Below are 19,181 nucleotides of genomic sequence, written 5' to 3' on the forward strand. Positions count from 1 at the left end.
AGGCTCGCGCTTGAGAGGTGCCAGAGGAGGCTCCTGTGCCCTCCCTGTTGCAGCCTGTGCTCAAATCCAAAGAGGGAGGACCGCGTTGCCAAAGCGATTGTGACGGTTTGTGTTTAAATCTCTGTACTGCTCATTTCACCATACTTACTTCATTTCAATGGTATCTTTTCTCCCAAAGCTGCTTTCTTGTCTAAAACCCTCTCTTTAATTACCATGGCAATCCAGCCCTGATGTTCCTCTGAGGTCTGCCCAGAAGTTGAGGTTACCCGTTTCTCCTACCCCCAGGTGACGTCCTCTGCCCTGGGAGTCACAAGTCCAGCAGTCTCAAGTTTTTCCCAGTACCCTCTCCCCCTCAAGGCCCACAGGCACCTCTACCTTCTTTGAAATGGTAATAGGTCTCTCGGCACTTGATCTCACACCATTTCAGTGCATAATCCTCTCTTCTGTTGTCATAGATACGCTGCCAGCCTCTGCTCTGGCAATAGGTGCTCACGCTGCATGTGGAAAACAAAATAGCAAAGTAGCCTCCCTTCTATCAACAAATGCTTAGTTAGCTCATATCCCTTGAACTCCTCATAATTTTGTATCATTTCAGCAGGGTTTTTCCAATTAGGATGGAACGGGTACCCATGGAATAGAAATGTGCAGGGTCCAGTCTTAATACGGAGCCTCTCTGCTGAGGAGTTTAGGGAGGGATGAGAAGTAGCGATAGAAAAATCTGTTTGTAGACAAAACTATGGAAACATAGCAAGGAAAGTGCTGTTGCAGCAGAGATTCTGTGGTGCTTGCTGGTGGCAATGTCTAGAGAAGAATGGCAATATGCTGCAAAGAACTCAGAAGGGAATGAATGGAACTTCTGATCTGACAATTTTTCTTGGGCAGAAATCTCTTCTTATTTTTCGCTTGTTCTACATTTAGCACAACAGAATGTTGATCAACAACAGCGGTTCCTAGCTCTAGCGATGCTGCTAGCAGATTTGCTGCATGGTGTAGCTAAGTGAGTTCTGAACAGCCCCAAGAGAGAAACTTTCGTTAAACAAATAGAAGTATTTTGTTTCTTTGCAAGATATAGTAGCTAGCTACTTTACCACAGGTGGCTTCCAGTGGATACTTTCTACGTGAATTATCTTTAAATGGTTCCCCAGGTGTACCACTCCAAAAAGACAGCAAATCAAAGGAAAACTATTTGAGGCCAATGGATAATGGATAACACTGCATGACTTCATACATGGTCATACTATGTCATACTACTGTTCATATGAGTCTGCTGAGAGGACCTACTTACAGCCCAGCTCCATTAGATCCACTGATATAAAAATACGGTCCTGGTCCCATTGGTACTTTTGGTATCTCTTCTTCTGGCTGTTTTTCTTGAGCGCATGCCTTACCCTGTGTTCTGTTCTCATTAGACTTGGCTTTGTCGAGCTCCACTTCAGAGTTGGTAGAAGTAACTGCAAAATTGGAAATTGAGAAACTTCAGATGATCTGGGACCTTCTCCATAAAATCCACGTCTAGAAAGACAGCTGTTACAGAAGAAAATACTGTAAGGTAAGGGACCGCTTCAGTTGGTTTTATAGCCATCGCTAGGGGTGTTGTCTTAAAACAATTCAGAAATTATTGCTAATGTAACCTGGTAGCAGGTACCATGGTATACTGAGTGGAAAAACAGAGGAAATACAATAAAATAGGTAGTAGAAGGGAACATTCCAATCAGGCCTAGTCTGTCGATGCTAAATGGCGTTCTCCTACTTGGCAGGCCTCTGCTTCACAGGACTTTCTCAGGTGTCTCGTCTAGGTGGGTCTCAGTTCTCCCCTAAGCTGAGCACAAATCATTCCAGCTATCCAGTGGAAAGAGTGCGACAGACTGCAAGGTCTAGCGAGGTGTGGAGATACAAAGGGAGAAGGGCAAGAACAGCCTCCTAAAAAGCGTTAGCCATACACTATACATTGAAACAGATGCTCTTTCAATTGTTAAAGCCTGTAGGAATTTTGACAATCCCAGGACGTGACAGCTCTGAGGTCCCCCTGACAGGCAGCCTGGCACATGTGGAATGGTGACGATGACTGAAGGGGTGGGAATGGGAAACACCCCGCTTCAAATTGGTAACTAATCACGTCAGGTTTGCGATGGTTCGGTTACTTATTCTCGGATCCCAGGTCTCAAAAGATGGTGAATTTGTAGGGGTTAAGAATGTTTTTTTTAGTACAAAGTTAATGGGATCTGCCTAACCAGTAAGTGCTGCTGGGTTATTTGTGGAGGAGAATGGCAGAGCTTCTACCTAGCTTTAGCAGTTTGAAGAACTTCAACTTCTTGGCCTTCTAGGAATGATAAACTAAACTGAAAACATCACTTCCAGATCTTCCTCTGTCAAGAGGTATCCCTGTATAATACATAGCGAAAGCTTTTCTTTTGCAAGGCAAAATGAGGCTTCATGACTTTTCCCCACCACCCCCATGCTTTGTCCATATTTCAGGTCTCTGATGTTCTTCATACAGCACAGACAATTCTCTGGTGCAGTCCCCAATCATGTTCTAACGCATAAAGATGCTTCAAAGCAGCTGAAGCAACTCAAGTACTGTCTGACCCTGACAGAGATACAGGCCAAGAGGTCTAACACTGTGCTTTCTAATGTATTTTTTTTTAAGTAGAGTAGCAAAACTTGTTCAGGGTCTTGCCTGATACAACTAGACTGTCATACGCCGTGGTACTGTTGGAAAAAAATATGGTATGTGAGAATTTCTGTCATCTGATCAATCTTCACATTGTTCAAATGTTCTCAGAATAGATTAACACATTATAATACGTTATTATTATGTATTATAATGACATTATAATACATAAACGAGATGAAGGACATTATCAGATTGGAACTTGAATCACATTTGGAAAGAATGGCCAGTAATGGGAAATTTTATTTTGAATATGGTTGCTGCTAAAGGACTTCGGAAGAGCAAACCATATGTTTTCAGAAGTGGTGTCTGATGTAATGATGTCACCAGCCTCAAAACTATTGCTCGATTTATCATCCATTATCTTGGTCTTAGCAAGAGAGTTCTATTCGTGGTCTGATTTCTTGGCGGGTGACTCATAGGAATTGTGAGTCTGGCACTGGCTTCAGAACAGCTCATGACTACTTATAACTAGCATTTGGGATATTGATACCCAAATCACTGGCTCCAAACCTACCAAAAACATACATAGGCTTAATACTTCCTGGGGCTGAGAAACTATGCCTCTGGTTTCTCTTTGACTTGGCTATGCACAAAACTTTTGAGAACAGTAAAGCCTGTGACTAGAAGAAAAAGTCCACTCTGCCCTAGTTCTGTTCCTACTGGAATGAGGTGGTAGCAGGGAAGGAGGGAGCAGGAAGCAAGCGGATTTCAAGACTGGAGTTATCTACTCTTTGGACTGTTCTTTTATCGTTATTTGTTATAGGACATCCTGTGATCACATGAGTAAAAACTTCCATCTCAATGACAAAACTCTTTTGACTTAAGTGGAGCAAAGGTATTGGACGTCGTTATCTCTCATTTTACAAGCACTCGTTTTACGTCTGCGTTGCACTCCACCTAGGAACGCAGGTGCAGTCCACAGTGAACTGTGTGCCCACTGCATTTCCCAGCAGGCTCCCACACCCGGTCCAGTTTGCTTTGGAATAAAGGAGGTAGACCACAAACCCTTTGAGGCAGGACTCGCTTTAAATTTCTACTTCGTGTAGTACTTGGCACCAAAGGGTTCTTCTAACAGTAAAAGCCGTAGCATTCTTACAAACTGCAGCATTATCAGTGCTAATCCCTGGACTCCTGCCTTGAATTTCCTCCTTAAATTAAAACCAAAACAAACCAAAAAAACACACTAAACAACCAGTTCAAACAAGCCAGGGCACAACGTCCGTGATGGAGAACACTGCCTCGGCAATGTCTTGTAACCAGCTGAAATGAGCTTTTTCCACAGTGAATTTCAAGCTGCCTGTTACTGTTTCTGTAAGAAGACTACGCTTGCTCCTTGCAGGACGGTGGGACAGTTGCAATGGGAAGGACTCTCCAGCAGAGAGCGGTGCCTGGCCCTTCGGTCACTACCACTGTCATTTTGCCATCACAGCACCAGACCAGGCAAAAATAGAACATATTCTGTCTTCCTCTAGAAGAGACTGTCATTAGCCATTCAGTGCAATTTTTTGAACAAACTGTCTGAAAGGAGCTCAAAGACAGGGTTAATGCGTTATGCATAAGCATCAGGCAAATTAAAAGACACGCAGAAAAGTAGTACAGCTCAACTGTTTCCTAGCCCCAATGCATTTTATGAAAAGATTGTGCCGCAAAGCGGTTCCACCCCTCCAGCTACTGGTACCTTCCACGAGGGAGGCTGATCTCCCTCCTCTGCCTTAGCACGGTGTGTTATAGTGCTGTTCTTGTTACTCTTTGATATGGGAATGTAAATATTTATTTATCTATTTTTAAACATTTAATTGCTCATTCATACCTCCTGCAAGAGCTTTTGGCTCTTCTATCACTTCCCTCCTTGCCTGGATTGCTAAGAAATTAACCACTTTTAAACAGTCCCATTGATCCTGAGACATGGACACATGAAATGTCCTGCCATGATTGAAGGGCTGGTAAGGTGTTCTCCCATTAGTCTGCACACGTACTTGTCTCTCCCTCTCTAATCTTTATACAGAGACCCAGAGGTGGGAGCCTTTTATCTTCTTTTCTGTCTAATTATGGAATCTCCCAGTATTTGAGATGAACCTTCATTTCATTGAATCTTTTGACATGTATTATTTAAGCAGGAGTCCCCTTAGTCTTCATTTGTTTGTGTATTTTGCATCCTTAGATGGCTAATTACTGAAGAGGTAAGGAGAGACAGGGATGGAGGGGGTTATTCCCGTTGCCTGATTGCATAAATTTCACATGGGAAATTTCACATGCATAAATTTCAATGGGACATGGTTTAGTGGGCATGGCGGTGTTGAGTTGATGGTTGGACTCGATGATCTTAGAGGTCTTTTCCAACCTTAATGATTCTGTGATTCTATGATTCACTTGTTTATCAGAGGTGGGATTAGATGCGTGTTGGGACTTGACTTAGGGAAGAAGGGGCAGAGTGGCTTGGCTTGCAGACCTAATCAGCGGAGAGGAGTGGATATTTCGGAGGCCGAGTTTGTGCATCTGCACTCGGTTCTGCGTTGTCCTGTGAAAGAGCCTCTCTCTGTCCAAAAGGTACTTGTGGGGACGGGGGAGAGCCCTTGGGGAAACAGTCTTCTAACTCATCACATGAACTAGCAGCATGAAATTAAACAGTGTGATTCCCTTCCAGAGAGCCCACACAGGGATTGTCTTCACACCGGGTGCAGCCAATAAATTACATCGCTTGAGACAGTTTTGACTTTGGCTCATTAATTTCTTTGGGAATTGTGTGTTGGCGGTGCCTGTATAGGAAGCTCCCATCTAATCTCAGCTCTGCGTTCGGCGCACCCGGGGATAAACACACTGGCAGGGAGATGCAGTCTGCTCTGTGTCTTTTGCTACCAAAAGGAAAAAACAGCAGAGCTTAGAACACAGAACTTCCTTTTTCCCTTTTCCATGTAAAGGAAGGTTTAACAGAATAGTAGCTGACTGATTTCTCTAAGATCCAGAGTTTAAATCTAGCTGAAATTTTCACTTAGGGAAAGCTAAATGATTTAATCATCTTTCTAAAAACAAGCATCGCAGTAAAGGTTTATTAAAAAGGTTTTCATTTGAAACTAATGAATACCTTTTTTACTGCCAATGCACAGAGCTGAGTTCAAGAATAAATACATCAGAAAAATAATATTGTTGGTTTTGTCATTGAAAGGTTTGTGGCATCTCAGCCAAATTATCTCTCCATAAAAATGTAATGGTTTCCTTTCAAAGGAAGTGCTTGCTCATGGATAGCTTGTGTTTTTCTTCATGTTTTCAACCAAACACTTAAAATGTTAGTATAAAATATTTTAATGTCACTAGATATTTGTCAGCTAAATATCAATAATTTCTGTCTTGAATTATTTTAGAAGCAAAGGGATGGGCTTGTATTTTCACAGGGTTTAAATGAAAATGGTGTAAATGACGTGCAATATGTCTGTAATTTATGCCGTAAGTTAGTGGCCAGCGCTTTGGCTAGTATAAGAAGATGTAACTCCCTTGATACTGCCATCAACTGAGAACCTGGCCGTAGGACGCGGCACAATTAATAGCTAAAAACAAGGATACAAGATTCACCTCTGTCAGCTGATGAGGATCCAGCCTGCTGGTGGTTACTTCCTTGCGTCATGGATTTGGTGTTCTTTTTCCTCTTGGTTGGCACAAAGGCCATCGCAGCCCAGCCTGCAAAAGGAAAGGTCCTCGTCAGCCACTTTGCCAGAGTCACGAGTGATCTGGGAAAGCTTGTAAGATGTATTTGTCTCTTTGTCATCATTTGCTCTGTTGATTGTAGATGCCATTTTTCACCATCTTCTGCAGTTTTTCATTTCTTCAGAATCTTTATTGTGACACAGTTGTTTAGCTGGGAATACATAGGCTCTACCTTCTATCTACAGCCTCTTACGGGTGGTCTCTAGTGATAAGCTTGTTGGTGGCTGCGCTGGGGATCTGAGTGTTTTTGTATCTAATCTTTGTGCTCTTTCTACTTCCTTCCCCTTGATAGCACTCAGTGTAGCTCTTGGGTTGCCTAGTAAATTTGCTGTAAGTAACCGGGTGCTTTCCCTAAGTCTGCTGCTCATGGTGGAGCGGAATCCAAGAGCTGTTTTCAGATACATCTGGTGTTCTTTGTCTATGGCATCATCAGGCCCCAGTTGTTCAGCCTTGGGATAAAAGACAGGCTTCTTTTCAGGAAGCTTGGAAGCTGAGACCCATTTTTTGTTTTTGCAATTGATATGAAAACAACAAATGAGATATTCTATATGGAGACAGAAACCATAATCCCGAATAATTGTTGGACATAGGGTAGGCAGAATATTTTTAGCAAGTTTCATGCTTGGAATAGTCGGTTGTAAAAAAGGACTTGTTCTGAGTCAAAGCTGCAACTATTTTGTAGGAAGGATGCTTACCTTAGAAAGCACGGGGCAACTGAAACATCAGCTAGAAGTAGAGAGGGAAATATATATTTGCTACTTTTACTTACAAGCGAAAGTAAGAAATAGTCTAAGAAAGCCAAATAAATGGAGCATACACACTGTGTAGGTTAAAGTCCGTAAGAAGGACAAATGCAAAACTGCTAGTTACTGTAAGTATTCTTATGTAGGAAGATATAATGCAATAAGCTAAGTTATAATATTGAGCTACTGAGTTTACAGTTAGATACATTTGAAGCATATTTCCTTTAAAGACTGTCCTCCCCCAGAGTGATTTGTTGGAGTGGGTAGGCAAGGAAGGTGGACAAGCCCGTCAGTGTCACTGATTCGTTGTGCCTGTGGCCATGTGGCAAAGCATTCCAGTGCCAGTTCCCCTGTCTGCCAGTTGGAGTAGTAATTGCATAATTGCACATGGGTGGGACTGGAATTCTCATTTTGCAGTGCAGTCAAAGACTGACTGGTCAACTCTATTTGTTCGAATGGAATTTTATTTTCAGTTGGAGGCCAAAGACCCCTGCAGTTTCCCACGACATGACATGTTAAAGAAATTGTCTCCAAAAAACCTGAGTTTTAGAGAAAGGCAGGTGTTGTGGAACCTCAGGGCACCTGCCTTTCTCTGAACCTCAGCCTGGCAAAGCCACAAGGGGAATTAGGGGGAAAAAGGGTTCTCTCAGGCTCCAGGGGAAGGTAAGGAGTGTGGGTTGGCATAATACGCAGCAGCTGTCACCCAAAAGGGTCTGGCAGAGGGCTTTTGCCAGGCAGTAAGGTGAAGCTAGAAGATGCCCTGAAGTGACAGGGAATAAGAAGCTGTTCCTCTAACACCACTCTCGCCCTCGGACTGGGAAAGAACTGACAAGAGTTCTTAAAGTGGGGATTTGTTAGACTTGGGTTAGGGTGGTGACTCCAGCATGGTGCATGGAGCAAGGGCTGCTCTGGGTGGAGCTGTAGAGGAGGGAACGCGTGGAGCGGGGGACAGGACGGGTAACTGGTGTTTTATGTTCAGGTGGGTTTGCATTTGCTAGTCCACTTGCAGTAAGGAGTCTTGCAGTGCTTTCTCCTGCACTCAGAATGCCCAGGTCAGGGAAGGAGTAAGGCTCAAGCATGTCAACAACACATACGAAGAAATCCTCATCATGCTGAAGAGATACTTAGTTTTATCTTCCTCTTTCAGTTGTCCCTGCTGGGGTGTTGAACATCAAAAGCAGAAATCTTCCTCGCAGCCAAAAGCAGCTCCTGCGTTCTGCTGGCGTTCTACTGTTTGCTAGTTTCTTATCCCAGCCTCTTCCTGTAGTTTCATTTTAGGGTAAATGCTTCTCAGAAGTTTCTCTTCTCGTGTTGTTGAGCACTTACACGTCACTTCCCGGTGAGGCTGAAGGACTCGAACTGAGCAAATAACTGCTTGTGAGGAATTAGTGCACCCAGTGGCCTCACACCTTGTGCCTTCCCATCCAGATACCAAGTTGTATGGAAGTTATTTTACACACTCTCCTCCGAAGTAAAAAGATCTTAAAACAGAAAAGTCTGCAGTAAGTGACAAGCCTCCTCCTTATGTCTGACTGTTTAATGATGTGTGTCTCTGTAGCACCTACTTAGTAACAGGTACTAATACGTACAGTGATTGCTGGTAATAAAGAGATGGTGCTGCTGTATCCAGAGTTTATGTAAAGCCTTTTATGTCAAAGAACAACATTTTAGGCATCATCTTGTTTGTCTGGAGAGGTACTACCTAGTTGTTCTGCAACAACTCAACAAAAGAGTTTGTTTTTACCAAAGTATATCTGATGACAGCAGGTTGCCCAGTTTTGGTGATCTGATGAGCTCTCGGAGAAGAGGCTTTGAGGATTTGCCACGTCATGTTTGGAGTAAGGGTCTTTTATTCACTCTAAATATCACAATACAGATGCAAACAGCTGTTTAGCTTATAAGTCAGCACTGCTGTCATTAGATGACACAAAATGGCTTCAGCATCTTACTGAGAAATCGCAGTATACCGTATCTTCACAGAGATTAGAGAGGCATTCCATACAAGCACAACTTCTTGCCTTTTAGCCCCTTCTTTCGGAGGCTAAAACCATATCTTAAGCTAACAAAAAATAATGGAAATTCTAACCTTTGCTCAGCAGTTTCTAAATACTTTAGAGGAGCTTTAACTGCTCCCTGCCTTCAGTTCGCAGAACTTGCACTTGGCTGCTAGTCGGGCCATAAACAGCTTCTAAAGAGACAAACCATCCTGTGGTGGAGCGGGTTTGGGCTCTGGAAGAGTACAGGCTGCCTTATTTCATGGACTGAAGAACGCTGGGTTGGCAACAGCAAGCGGAGGCGCAGAAACCCAGCCTGCTTCTGCTTTATAAATACGGAGATTCCGTCGTGCCTGCCCGGGAGGCTCGGGAAGCCTTCGGCGCTGTGAGCACAGGCTGATCCCCTAGCAACAGCTGCCTGGCTACTGTTGGTCGTCGTGCAAGGGTTCTGCTCTTAGACGTGCAGAGGGATTTCTGCAGCTTTTAGATAAAGCTATCCAACAGCAGCGTTACAGGAGGGCTGCTGAGCGAACCGGCGCGCGTGTATCAGGGTTGAATTGCGTAACAGAACAATAGGAAAACCAGTTCTCTGAGTGTCTGCTGGCTGGCACATTTTTGCTCACTCTGCTGTGGCTTTCCTCAAGTCTTCTAAAGGTCAGGTTCACCTCTGCTTGGGACACCCTTGCCACATGCACTGCTCCGAATAGCAAACCAGAAAGTCCGATCTCATGCTCTCCAGTGCACAGTCACCAGTAGGACAACATGAAAATATATACTTTGTGCATAACGTAGTTTTCCTTGCTGAGGCAGAGTTTGCATGGCTCAGTACTTTGTTGGACTTTGTTAATGCTCAGTGCTGGAGTTGGTCCAGTGCAGCGTGTGCTGTTAAGTTTGCCAAGACTAAATCAAATTGTGAAAACTGGTAACGGGGCAAAATTAGTGTCCTAAATCCTCATAAGTCCTTCTGTTTCTTCAGTGAACAGAGGCAAATTCTTTTGCAAAGTTCTGAGGAGCAACTCAGAGGCCAAAGGCAGCTGCTGCGGCAGCCCTCGAGAGCCGACCAAAACTGCTCTGTGCAAAGGTGAGGTCTGCAGCAGCGAATAATCCCTGCAATAGAAGGATCTGTAGGGAGAGGGAGAACACCTTTTCCATAGCGTGTGCACTGTGGACACCAGATCATCAGTGCCAGCCATTACTGGTGGGACAGGGTCAACCTTCCCTGGTTCAGCTCTGTCCAAACAGAATCCAGTCTATGAGACCACCCAAAGCGTACTGAGAAGGAATGATCGTGATATTTCTGTGAAAATTGCATGCCAGATGTGATCAAAAGCACACCTGCAAACTCACCTATAGCCATTAAAAAAGGCAGTGGTGACGCGGTCAAAACACAGCTCACACTTGTACAAAATGATACTGATGCATATCAAAGACATAAATTCAAACATTTTTAAAAGGGGGAATAAGCTAATGATAGTGTGAGATAACTGCCAAATGCAGAGATTTACCTTACAAGATAAATAATTGGTTATTGAATCCCTTGAGTAGTTTTATTGTGTCACTAAGCTGCAGCTACTGGTGAGCTGAGCCTGCAATAATCCAGGGATTAATTGAGTGTAAAGGAAAGGAAAAGAAAGAAAAGGAAAGAAGAGAAGAGAGATTCCTGCATTCCCCTCTTCATCCCAAACCTCATAAGGTCCTACAAGCGTTTCCAGGAGAATGCTGGCATAAGCATGGAAAAGAAACAACTTTATGGTTTTGGGTGTTTCTCCAAAACAAAGTTCTAACCAAATGGAGTGCATCCTTTGCCAGGTTTATGACTAAATGAACCATTTTATGACTTTGACAAATCACTGTTGCTATAGGAGCCTCTCCTCCCTCACAGTTTTGTTTTTATTAGACCATTAATTATCTGAGTGCAATGAAAATTGGCTAAAACAATGGGACCTTGATTTTTTCAGGCAGCCTCTGTGTCCTACCAAACTAGCAATAATAAAGGATTTTGACAGTTATGGAGCCTCAGTCAAAAATATAAAGATAGAAAGGCCTATTTATGTAGCCTTAAATTCCTCTATATAGATTTTTCTGTCCTTCAGATGCAGGAGCAAAAAATAAGGTGGTTTTTTTTGTGACCTCGGCTGGATATGCACAAAGAGTAGGTCATCTCCAGGGTTAACGTCAGAAGATAAAGCTGGGAAACGTCTGCATTTTCTCCCAGGCTTTCACGCTTCCAACTGCAGACACAACAGTTCAGTTATTGGCCTACCCGGAAAACTTCGGCCACGTCTGCCCGCAGCACCTGAGATGCTGAAATCTGCCCTGTGAGGAGAGAGATCCCCTTCCGGGGAACACATACAGCTCCTCACGACTAAAACTGCACGGGAGGAAGAATGAAAATCCAGCAGTAAACCTGTGTTTTCTTGGGTGGTAACTCCCCCACACCCCCCCGACCAAAAGGGATGAGAAAAGTGGATGGAAGGTGGAATTTGGCTTAGATTCAAGCTCCCTCTGGGTTGGCCCTTCATCCTCCAGTGTGGACGTGCCAAGGCAGCGTGAATACTCTGGCACTGCTCCTTGGCGGTCACAGTGACCTTCAAGAACATTCTCCGTATTTTCCTCTTCATGCACAATGCCTCCGATTAGCTCCAGCGCTCCCGCAGAGCCAGTCAGGATCCTGTCCTTGCCTTACCTTCAGCCTTCCTGGATTACCTCTCGTGGCCAACCCACCCAGCCCAAGCTCCCCGGTCACACAGGGAACAGCGTGGAGCGGGAGGACGGGGGTGTTGCAACCCGCGGCACTGCAAATACTTTCAGCAAACGTTCCACCCTCTAGGAAATATTGCCTAATTGTTGGAGAAGGGGAGAGGCTGACAGTTCCAGAGTTAAAGGAGGCGTTTCTCTCACCCGAGACGTTCATACGCGCTGCTTCAGCTGTGCTCTGTGTACGGCGAAATAAGACGTTCCTTAGAGAAGCACCAGAGAGGACCGCACTACGTGTTTGCCCTGTGTTTTGAGGTCCTAACACGGGCTATTTTACATGCATTTTGGACACCTATTTTCCTGCCCTTTTCTGTTTGAATCTCTAATGCTAAGCCCGTCATTCAAAGAACGCTGGAGGTTTTCCTCTGGATGGGAGGAGCGGGGGGGGAAGGGGCGTTCGTCACCTCGCCCTCTTCTCCTCGGCTGCCTCTTTACAGGAAACCTGCACGAGTGTAGGAGGCCTCTAAAAACTGAGGTTTGTAGAACTTGACCGATAGGTTTAAAAGTCATTTGAGTAAGAAATGACAAAGACAAAGTGACTGTGTAATCCTTATTATCTTGGAAAGCCAGGCTCAAAAAATAGCACGCAATAGAAAAGAACGTGTACTGCCAACACAGGTAGTTAGAGACGGCGCGTGTTTAATTCAGCTCTGCTGTCAAAGAGTTTCTGTGACTTGCTTAGCTGTACAAGCGACATTTGAGTCATCTGTTCGGGGAGTCAGACAGTGGGACAGCTTACTGCTGCTTTTGGTCTTTGTTTAAGTGGATGAAGTTGGAATGTTTTGATGTGAAAGGCCCATTGGCATTCCGTATTTCTGAAAGTCTTATGGGATCCATACGAAAGACAAGTATAACAAACTAGTCCCTTTGTAACATCTATCAAGATTTCTATAAGAAATATATTTTCACTATAGAAGATGCAATAATAAGGCTATAATTCTTTTTCAAGGTTCTCATGAAATCCAAGCTACAAAAGCAAGGAGTGCTGTATAAAACAAAAACCAGTAAAAATTCAAATATTAAACCACAGAAAATTCCTTTAAAAAAATAAATGTTCTACATCGTTACTTATGCAGAACCTTGAAGCAAGCAACTGAGCCTCGCTGTTCAACAGCCAGGAAAACAAGGGAACAGAGAGCTCACGTCACACATCGACCCGTGCTGCAGGTAGAAGAGACAGTCTCAGAGGGTCTGAATTTTTCTCCGTTTTTGTAACCACCTAATAGACTGATTTCACAAAGCATACTGTGGAAGGAAGCAAGCTACATAAACACGTGGTAATATTTTCTTGCTGTGAAGAAAACAATCTTTGCTTTATTGCAGGAATATTACGCTTTTTGATGCCTCTCTCTATAAACAGATGCAATTTGAGGACAGAAAACTACTGTTTCCGTGGCGTATGAGAGATGCCTTAGCAGCTCCTGATCCCGACCATCCCGGTGTTCAGGTGAGCAGCGCTGTTCCATCCAAAAGCCAAACCCCGCGCTCGGGGCTGGGGTCCGCACGGCCAGGGCTGGGTACCAGCTTCAGCCGTGAGGCGACAGCACGGAGGTTTCACCGCCTGCTGCCGGTGGGAGAGCGGCACTATCGAGACAATCTCTTGCAATCACAGATTTTTTAGGAGTGACTCATGTGCGTGTGCTCCGGCTGCCCTTTTTCATCGCTAACTGGCGGGGCAGAACAGCACGTCTCTCAGAAAACAATGTTTTAACCATGTTTGGAGGCTGCTTCCCCCATCGCCTCCCCCCCGCACACTTCCCAAAGTACCTCTGGAGCTGAGACGAGGTCAATGCCGATGCGGGTTTTTTCCCTAGCTTGGCATTGCTATTTCCTAACGGTAGCAGTGTTTTTACAGAGAGTGCTTTTACAGGGGCTTCCAGCACCACCTGGGAGGGAGAAACCCACCTTGTGGAGGCAGCGAGGAAGGACTATGCCCAGTCGTGTACAGGTATTTTCTTGAGTGTGCAGCAGGGCTGTAGGGGTCAGGAAGCGTCATCTCCTCTTGGTTCTGCAGGAAAGCCACTGTGAGAGGTGGGGAAACCCATACACTCTTCTAGACTTTCGTTTTCTTACCTGTACGATGGAAAAAACCAATATTTACATGTTGTGGACTTCAACAATAATGGATAATTATAAATTGCTTTGATATGTTTATTGAACAATGCATACTTGGCCTCCCAGTAGTGAGTTGGGTGGTCCCCACCCAGGACCAAGCTGCAGTCATGGCTTGCGTGGGTTGTATTTCAGTACCAGCGGGGAAGCAGTGGGAAGCGGTGCGACGTTATCAGCTTTCCTAAAGCAGCGTGTCGGTCTAGCCCTGCCTCTCACTGCACAGCAGGCATGCAGGCCACAGACCCGTGGAAATTAATGATTAAGCCCAAATTCTGAAACAAAGCTGTGGAGCTCGGAGAAGACAAACCCTCTAGATTCAAACGTGAAATCCAAGTTTCTTGGCTGGCTGCTGGAATAGTTTTGTACTGAGGCCACTCAAAACCACCCTACGACTGTGGAAGGTTCAGCACAAGCGCCCACGTCACGTACCCTGTTTCTGAAACCCCGTGTATGCAAGGAGACTGGGCCATCCCCTTCCCACCAGTGTTTCTTGCAGCACAATGGGAAAACAGAGCAACTGTGATCAGCTAAATCCCAATTTACACCTACATACCTGCATCAACAGGTGAATTCTCTGCACAGTGATTCCACCAAACCAGTTTCTCATAACAGGACCAGTTTTCAATGTTGCTGAGCACCTACAATCCTGCTTGAAAGCAAGAGAAAGACAGGAGCTCATCACTTCATGAGAGCAAGAGTTGTGAGAGGAAAGACTCTGTCAATCATGGAAAAAGGAATTTGACCTCAAGTCTAGTGAAGTCTGTGGAAAACTTCCAAGGGTTTCATCTGGCTTTGTATCCGTATTTTGAGGAAACTGGGAATATTTCCTAGAAAATGCACTCCCTTCCTCTCCCTTTTCACCTGCCTCTGTTGCTTTGCTGTTGCTGCTTTGTTTTGGTACCGAACCCTTTCTGATGTTTTGTTCTTCTGCCTTGTTCTGATTTGGAGCTGCAACTTCAGAAGCAGCGAATCACCGGAGTAACATGACACGCAGGCAGCCATCCCAGCTCAAGCAAAATCCCACCCACTGTCTAAGGTGTGGCAGTGGGAAAAAGAAAGGTGAGAAAGAAGTAAAGCAAACAGCCGTTGTACATGGTCCTTCCCACTGCTCAGGTTTCCCACTGCTCAGTTGTTTATGTGGGAATCGGCCGCCCTGCCTGAGCGTCTCCTGGTAGATCCGCAGAGGCTCGTATCGCTGTAGAATCATAGAATCACAGAATCATTAAGGTTGGAAAAGACCTTTAAGATCATCGAGTCCAACCGTCAACCCAGCACACCATGCCCACTACACCATGTCTCTAAGCACCTCATCTACACGTCTTTTAAATACCTCCAGGGATGATGGCTCAACCACTTCCCTGGGCAGCCTGTTCCAAGGCCTGACCACTCTTTCAGTAAAGAAATTTCTCCTAATGTCCAATCTAAACCTCCCCTGGCGCCACTTGAGGCCATTTCCTCTTGTCCTATCGCTCGTTACTTGGGAGAAGAGACCAACCCCCACCTCGCTACAACCCGAACGTGTTTCAGCCCTTTACCTCCTGACACCTCATTAGCCATCTATCTTCCACCAGCAAGAACACAGGACGTCCCCATAAGGATCAGACCTGAGGCCAGTCCACCCTTGCACCTCATCCCCGACAATGAAGAGAGCTTCAGCGGACGGAGGGCTGAAGGCTGCAGGACGCTGAGTGGGAAGCGGCGTGGCCTCCCTGCGTGGGAGGCAGTGCGGAAGGGTCACCACTGAGGAGCCGGAGGTGAGCCCAAAGGGCTGGTGAAGCTGAGCTGCATGCTGTGCCGTGCTCCACTTTTTTCTTGTGGAGCTGGACCACTCTGCAGCCAGGACCTCTACTGTCTTGAGAACAAAAGAGAATATGTGGGAAAAGTTGTTGGAAAAGTGTCATTCTGCCTGCCTGCTTTTGCCGTTGTTTTTCTGCACTGTTTCTAAAAATGCTCCCTCCTTGTTCGCACTCCTTCCCTTCCCTCCTGTGCCCCTGGCTTTTCCCATTTAGGTAGGGAAGCGACCTGTTCTTGACACAGCATCCGAGGTAGATCCTGTGACCGACCCTGGTCCCCAGGCTTGACAGAAGACTTGCCAGGTTCTTTGTTTCTGGGTGGACCGTGAGGAGCCCTTTGCATTTTTTTCAGGTGATTTAATCCGCAGTTGGCCGTGCCACAGACGGCTCTTTGCTGCTGCAGGTGCATTGCCGCACGTGGCACGTGAAATGCTGAGCTTTCTCAAGAGCACCGAAATCCACTTCTGTCTGAGTTGCCTCCATGCAACAGATGATGGCGTTGTGAAGAACAAAGAACCATCTGCAATGGAAGAGGAGTGTGCTGTGGTGAATGTTTGCTCTGCAGCTGTTAATGATGCAGAACCTCTGGCTGTGGGAAAGCAGTGACTCTGGGCTGCGTGTGAGACCTGTTGATGTTTGTTTCACACTAGCGAAGGCAGGAATGCAGGAACAGTTCTTCGCTTTCCTGCCCACAGAACTCTGCTAACACATCTGCTTTTGCTCCGCACCACGGCGGAGTCTGTTGTTCCAGCAAACCAGCACAGCGGTTACAACACAAAACAGCGCGAACCTGGGCCAGCTTCCATCCGCCGCCCTAGCTTGCGGCTGTCCCACCATTCAGGTCCAGTTACACCCCCTGTTACCTGTCTCCCAGAAAGACAAAATCAGCCTCTGAAAGGGCCTTACTGACATTGCTATGAGACGGGGTTTTGAGCTTTTGTAAGCACAACTGATGCCACGTAATGAAGACCAAGAAGTAATGAGCAGCCTTTTACCTGCCCCCTGTTTGCTTTGGCCATGTTACGTTGTGCCAGGAGGAAAACCAGAAAACAGCACAAGGCAATAACTCAGAGGAACTGGCAAAGAGCTGGAGGAAGCACTTACAGAAGAACTAAGAAGCTGCAGTGGAATCATAGAGGATGAAATTAATGGCTACAGGTACCCAAACTCATAGGGCAGCAGCAGCGAACTACGGCCACTAGTTTGGCACTGACAGAGGTTTGGGCCAATGCTCGTGAGCTGCAAATATTTTTAAATAAGCTGAATAATAGAAACCAAAACTGCTTGCCATCACAGGTACATGGAGATTGATGGTAAGGCTGTGCTCTCCTGCAAAGCAACCTGTTTTGGCGGCAGGGAGGCAAGAATTGCCCCCTCAGCCAGGTACGCGCGTTTTCCAGGGCAGCTGGAAGATCACAGGATTGTGTGGCTCATCTTTGCACCCAGTGAAATACCTAAATTAGTAACTTCAGCAACTCACTGCCACAAATAAGGTCATGCCTTTTAAAGCTGGATCCAACACTGAACAAGAACTTTAATATAAAAAAAAACCAAAACAGTGTAAGTTACAAGGGCTGAGTTCTGATTTTACTCGCAGGAGAACAAATCACCTGTGATTTCACTGGCTTCAGTTTCCTACCTGGATAGCTGAGTGACTGGCCTCCAGTTTCTCACCAGGATAGCCCACTTCCAGAATTCCTAGGAAATTCAAGACGGACACGAGCAGGAGTAGTAATTGTGAATGAAAAAGAGTGTTTGGTTTTTAAAGATAAACTGCTGCCAAGGTGTTGCTCTTGCCTGTTGCTCAGCAAAGGGTGACCATGCTATTCAAAGTCCCCCCCGCTTGCCTTTGCTTGCTCTGGTCACTCGATGTATACGGTTGAACTCCAGGGGAAGGGCAAGGGTGAAATTCCATTTCATTATGGAATGAAGCCATTATCAAATAGTCCCCTGGACTGATTCACTAGCGGTGATGCAGGTTCTCAAATCATTTGTGGCATTTTCAAAGGTCGTGGGGTGTTGAGAACCCAAACCCCATTGAATTCCAATTTGATTTGGGCACTTTGCTGCCTTGGCTCTTTCAAAAACGGAAATTTCCAGCTGGAAATTCCCCAGTCCTGTCTGCACCCTGCTGCATCCACATCCAGCTGGAATAACCGCAGTGCCCTCACCGAACTTCCCTAACACAGCGATGCTGTCAGCACTACCAGCGGAGAGCCGGTCTGTAAGGGAGACGTTACCGACCCAAAGCCATCCCTGTTTATGCTGAGCTATTTACCTTCGCCTCCCTAGATGAGTTTCAGTGTTCTTTTATTTACTGTGGTATTTTCTCCAGGCGTTTTATTTCATATATTTGGGAGGCTCTCAAGAGCTTTCTAAGTACAAACCATCGCCTGGCAGGACTTTTCCTGAGACTGAACAAATTTCTCATTGCTGTACCAGTCAGGCTAACCAGGCATGGGTCCTCTTTCAAAAAATGCCTTTGGTTCATTTCAGAATCCACCGCTGCTCAAGTCTGGACCTGTCTCTTGGATGCCTCCAGGACTCTGAAGTGATGCCAGGGAACCGGGAAGTCGGGAGACTCCTCCCCTCGTCCAGCAGCCTCCCTGGGAAGGTGAGAGGGATGCCCAGACGCTCTCCGAAATGAATTTCTGATGAAAGCTAATATTCCAAGAGTCTAGGGGCAAACCGTGGCAATCGTTGCAGTAGTTCTATGGCAATCAGATTGCCATGTGTCATCCCGGTTATTTCTTCCTCCGCCTTGTGAGCTCTTCAGACCCTGGCGGGGCCCCATCTGTTCCTGAGAGTTACTGGCAAAGTGTGTTGCAGTTCAGAGAAGCAGTTGCTTCACAGTATCGGATGGGGCCAAATTTTCATGTCTGTTGTCAATCACGTTTTGCATAAACCGCAAAGACCGTCCCACGGAGCCACGCTGCTAGCTATTTTTATTTTTTCACTATGGAGAGCAACCCAGGGAACTTAACCATTTATTTGGCACAGCCAGTCATCTGCGAACTGTTTACACTGCCGCCCCGTCGCTTCGGATGAGGAAAGATTCCCCTGTAGTGCTCCAGAACTCGGCTTTCTTTTGAGATGCTCAGTTAGCATCTACCAGTCCAACTCCTCGTAACATAAATGGACACTGGCGGCTAGGCTGAAGAGACCCTCACTTCACCCCGGTCACTAAATACTGATAAAAGGTCAGTGTGATTTTGGCAACATCAACCTGGAATAGATGCGGACTGCTCACTTAAGAAATGGCTATACATTTTTGAGCTACATGCAGGTGCAGCCTGTAAATTCTGTTTTTAAAAAAACATTCGATATTCTGCTGGCTTTTTACAGACAGAGCTAGCTTCTGTTTCCATCAGCTACCTGCCCCAAAGGAGAGGTACAGACTGCTATGAAT

The 19,181-nt window shown here is 45.6% G+C and overlaps 1 protein-coding gene across 1 annotated transcript in view; it reads right to left on the minus strand.

Annotated features, from left to right (window-relative positions):
* Positions 1-19,181, minus strand: part of TTLL10 (tubulin tyrosine ligase like 10) — a 40,628-nt gene that overhangs the window by 14,127 nt on the left and 7,320 nt on the right. The window contains 8 exon segments of the mRNA XM_075171904.1: positions 376-494; positions 1,286-1,451; positions 6,242-6,374; positions 11,374-11,426; positions 13,773-13,889; positions 15,072-15,174; positions 17,412-17,470; positions 17,944-17,994. Of these exon segments, the coding sequence (XP_075028005.1) occupies positions 376-494; positions 1,286-1,451; positions 6,242-6,374; positions 11,374-11,426; positions 13,773-13,889; positions 15,072-15,174; positions 17,412-17,470; positions 17,944-17,994 (801 nt within the window).

The sequence above is a fragment of the Calonectris borealis genome, chromosome 23 (genome assembly GCF_964195595.1).
Source record: "Calonectris borealis chromosome 23, bCalBor7.hap1.2, whole genome shotgun sequence".
In the NCBI taxonomy this organism is placed as follows: domain Eukaryota; kingdom Metazoa; phylum Chordata; class Aves; order Procellariiformes; family Procellariidae; genus Calonectris; species Calonectris borealis.